Here is a 4,746-nt window from a genome sequence, read left to right as displayed (position 1 = left end):
CTCATCACTGACGTGCAGGACACACCTCACCTCACAGTGGTAGATGACACCTCATTGGGCAGAATAGTCATATGCTTGAGGGCTGCCATTCGGGGGGACCTTAGCAGGCAGGAGAAAAGGGCTGTCAGGAACTCTGTGAAATGACCTGGTTTTGCTTGCTTTCTACCCTCATGTGGGCAGAGGGTATCTTTTCTGAGATGCTTGCCATACTAATTTCTACTTTTGCCAGCAACTCCATTGAACTAGTACCTCCTTTTATTATGGGGAGTGTCCTACAGTTCCACATACTGTTATCCTGTCAGAGGCACTGCAAGACAGCATGAGCCATCTGCACACACACACACACACATTAAGAGCTGACAGAAGGGAGCTTCATTCCAGAGGGGCCTTGAAGAACTTGGGGATTTGGCCAACAAAAACCTCGTAAAATTGTACAAGGAGAAATGGCAGGTCCTGTATCAGGGGGGCAGAGCAGCCTATGCATCAGGACAGCTGGGACTTGACCAGTAGAGGAGCGACCCTGAGGAGAAGGACCTGGACGGTCCATCCAGGGATGCTATATGAGCTTGTGGTGCGTGCTCACCACAAATGTGGCCAGCTGCATACGGGGCTGCATTAGGAAGTGAGTGGCCACCCAGACAAGGTGAATAATGCTCCCCCCCCCCCGCCCCCAACTCAGCAGTGGTTTGGCCACATCTGGAATAGTGTGTTCCAGCGTGGGATGGCCAGTGCTGGAGGAATGGGGAGGAACTGGAGAGGGTACAGAGGAGGTCTGCGAAGAGGACGTTAGGGGCCTAAAGGACAAGGCCTTTATGGAGAGGCTGAGGGACCTGGGCTGCTTTAGCCTGGTGAAGGGGAGGCTAAGGGCAGTAGAGTAGGAGCCTGTGACTGCTTGAAGGGTGGTTTCAGAGATGATGGAGCTTTTCTTGGTAGTGGGAAAGAGCAAGAGAAGGGGGAACAGCCACAAACTGCAGCTTGTGGGTTTCAGCTGTGACATTAGGAAAAGGAAATGTCACTGGAAGGGTAGTGCTGTGGTGCCACAGGTCACCCAGACCTTGAGTCTGTGATCAGCCTCTGGCTTTGTGTTTCTAACTGCCTCCTGCGAGGTCCACCTTCCACAAGGAATAACCCTCCTTGAAATATTTAAGGCAGCTAGATAGGAAAGGCTAGACAGCAACACAACTAAGGAGTTGGCTAAAGAGACAATGAGACTCTGAATGACAAGGCGAGCTTCAGACACCCCAAAGTAGGGACCAGGGCACCTACAATGGCACCAGATATCCAGGACCCTGTGACTGAATTCCAACACCAATTCTGAAAAATCACTTTCTTTAAAAAACAAACAAACAAACAAACAAAACAGCAAAAAAAAAAAAAAACACACAGAAAATCCCACTAACAGACCAGTATATTAAAAAAAAAAGAACAACAAAATCAAGGACGATAAGAGCACAAAGTTTAAGAACTAAAAATTGTCAGATAACACTTGGCTTTAGATCTTTTCTTTTAATTTCTCTCTTGTTTATGAACCCTTCTTAACTAATGTGACTTGAAATCCAGGCAGACACAGCTTAGAAAAAACTGCTTTCCACCTCTGCTTGATCATCTGCTCCCCACTGCCCATTACCCGTCAGACTTCCTTACTGCTTTTTCTTTGTAGCCTTTGAAATTCCTTCTGGTTGGCTTTTCCTTAAAAGGGAAACTAGTCTGCAGAAGAGTGGAGGAGATTTATTAGACAGTGTTATTGTAGAGTACAGTACACTTCTCGGTACACAGTGCATCTCAGATGTGAAAGAGAAGTGCTTCCTTTGTGAATCTTCATTTAGACCTTCTTTACTCATTTCAGCAGAGGACAAACTTCACACAGTGATGTAGTCAAGCCTACTGATGTGTGCCTAAAGCCCTTCAAGTTCTTTAAAGTTCTTTAAATCCTGCTGGGTTTTGCTGGATCTGGAGTCGACCCCAGGAATGCTAGAACATATGGATATGCCTAACTCGGCATTATAGATTAGTTCCTGTGTCCCTTCCTCCCCGCCTTGCATCCCCACCCCCCACCCCCAGGATACTGTTTCCCTGATCATCTGCATTGCTTGGATTCTTGATCCTACCTGAGACAATTACATCTCTGCAGAAGTAGTTCAGTGGTTAGCTTAATGGTTAGGTCACTGCAGAGACCAAGGAAGTGGTCAGATGGGATTTCACCAGGCCTTGTTCCCTCTGTTCCAGCAGGTCTTACTGTCTCGGCCACCCTCAGGCCTTGACTTTCTGCAGGCATTGCACTCGCTTAAAACAATTACCCAAACAGGAGGGGTTGTGAGGATGTACTCCAATTCCAGTGGGCACGTCCAGAGGAGCTAGTAATTCATAACAAACTTGAGCTGGATGATTCATAATGAATTTGAGCTTTCCAAACTGTCTCAGGACATACAGCACCAAGAATGGCTGTTGGCTCCAGTGATGTTATGTCTTCAGCTAAACCCGATACAGGGGAGGAATTAACGATTGCAGGTATCTGTGCTGCTATCGGAAGAGATGTAGCAAAACAACTTTATGCACAGTGGTTTGGGCACTGCTCCGAGCACCACCATTCCAAAAATAGATCGAAAGAGAGGTAAAGTCTCCCTTGGTTAAGGCCCATAATGATAATCGACAGGTTTACATGGCCCCCATGGAGCAGAGAAGTGCTGTGGGTGACCAGTTCAGTTTGCCTGAGAGGCCTGTGTGTGAGCATTACAAACACCCGCATAAGAAGGGCAAGCCAGGAATTAAGAGCTAGGGAGAAGGGATGTGAGCAAGCTGCTCTAGCAAAGGCAGCCACGAGCAGTGGGGCTGTATACCACTGCGGGTCCATTAACCACAGAAACAGGGCTCCTCCCTGCAAACGGATCATAAGGACAGTGTAGCTGGAACCACAGGTATTGCACTGGAGAAAGGATTCTGGGAGCTATCAAGCAGGAGCGCCTGGAAAGAGGATTTTGGAGAGAAGCAGGGAGCAATCCAAACTAACAAGTGTGGACACAGCCCTAAACTATAAAGGAAGTCTCTACATCAGGAGTCACTATGTCAGTCTCTGTACTAACACACTGTACTAACAGTGTCGCTGGATGGTATTGCTACACATACCTTGCTAAGGTATTGTTCTCTGCCTTCAAGAAATCTCTTATTGCTGGTAGTTCTGCTTCTGCAGAGTCTGGCAGAATCTTTAGTCTCAGCTTGGGAGCCATTGCCTTCTGTGCATGAGTGGATCTAGAGGTGCAGGAATGGTGATAAGACTGATTACACAAGGGCAATTATGATGACCTGGAAGAAATAATACTGCTAGCACATCTGTTAATGAACATAAGGTATCATGACAAAACATGCTGCATGCAAGCTTTGAGAAGATGGGGAGAAGGTGAGAGAGTTTGTATGTAGTTGCCCTCTGTTGGATGATATTTGCTGAAAAACAGCTTTGAAGTGTCAAATAGTCCATTGGTGTTACAACAGGACATGGGTGATAAAAGAAGGAGTCTTGGCAGTTTTCCTCCGCAGGGTCCTCCAGAGGGACTCCTTCATCTCTCTGTTCCTCAGACTATAGATGATGGGATTTAATGTTGGTGTAATTACCGTGTAGGAAAGAGCCAAGAACTTCTTGATGTCTGGGAAGTAGTCAGATTTGGGCTGGAGGTATGCCAGAATACCAGTACCATACAACAGGGTGACCACTATGAGATGAGAGGAGCAAGTGGAAAAGGCTTTGTGCCTCCCTGCTGCAGACTTCATCTTCAGCACAGTGTGGAGGATGCAGGCGTAGGACACCAGGATCAACACAAATGGGCACATGATACCAATGACTGTGCCTGTGAGGACATACGTCTCAAACAGGGAGGTGTCTGCACACACCAGCTCTAGCAGTGGAGGTCCATCACAAAAGAAATGGTTCACTTCATTAGGTCCACAGAATGGGAGGCTGAAGAGCAATGTGATCTGCACCGTCCCCACAGGAATCCCTGAGAGCCACAGAGCCACCATGACTTGGATACAGACCCTCCTGTTCATAATGTTTGTGTAGCGCAGAGGGTTGCATATAGCAACATAGCGGTCATAGGCCATGGCAGCTAGAAGAAAGCACTCCACAGTACCAAAGGAGAAGGAGAAAAACATCTGTGCCATGCAGCCCAGGAAGGAGATGGATTTCTTCTCAGCAAGGAGGTTTGAAAGGAGCTGGGGAACAACCACTAGAGTCAAGCAGATCTCCAGGAGAGACAAGTTCCGGAGGAAGAAGTACATGGGGCTGTGAAGGGCAGGGTCCACCGTGGTGATGAGGATGATGAGGATGTTCCCCAGGAGGGTCACCATATAAAGAAGCAAAAGCACCACAAAGAACAGAAGCTGGAACTGGGCAAGATTGGAAAAGCCCAAAAGAATGAACTCTGTCACCATGGTCTTATTAACCCCGGACATTCCCTGTTACTATTTCACCTGAACTTAAAATGAGAAAGACAGGCAGAAGACAGAGACAAAAAGAGTCTGTCTTTTTTAACCCTTCAGCAGCTTTAGAGAGAATAACAGAGCTGTACTGGGATAACCCAAAGCAAATATTACCCGCTCACAGAACTGCTCCCTCCTGACGTCTCTCCCTCCTGGCGGTGCCTGGTGTTGGCTGCTGGGGTCTGTGCCGGGGACGGGTGAGGTCTCAGGCTGTAGAAATGGCTGCCTGGGTGTTCACTGCATGCAAAGTCCAGATACCTCACCTCCGGCTGACCG

At 47.7% G+C, this 4,746-nt stretch overlaps 1 protein-coding gene across 1 annotated transcript; it reads right to left on the bottom strand.

The window, feature by feature from the left end:
- Positions 1-3,477: 3,477 nt before the first annotated feature.
- Positions 3,478-4,443, bottom strand: LOC136996256 (olfactory receptor 10A7-like). The gene has a single exon (XM_067317187.1). It carries the CDS (start codon positions 4,441-4,443, stop codon positions 3,478-3,480), a length of 966 nt encoding a protein of 321 aa, XP_067173288.1.
- Positions 4,444-4,746: the final 303 nt, after the last annotated feature.

This window comes from Apteryx mantelli, unplaced genomic scaffold, assembly GCF_036417845.1.
Source record: "Apteryx mantelli isolate bAptMan1 unplaced genomic scaffold, bAptMan1.hap1 HAP1_SCAFFOLD_324, whole genome shotgun sequence".
In the NCBI taxonomy this organism is placed as follows: Eukaryota; Metazoa; Chordata; class Aves; order Apterygiformes; family Apterygidae; genus Apteryx; species Apteryx mantelli.
This window is presented reverse-complemented; position numbering and strand designations above follow the sequence as displayed.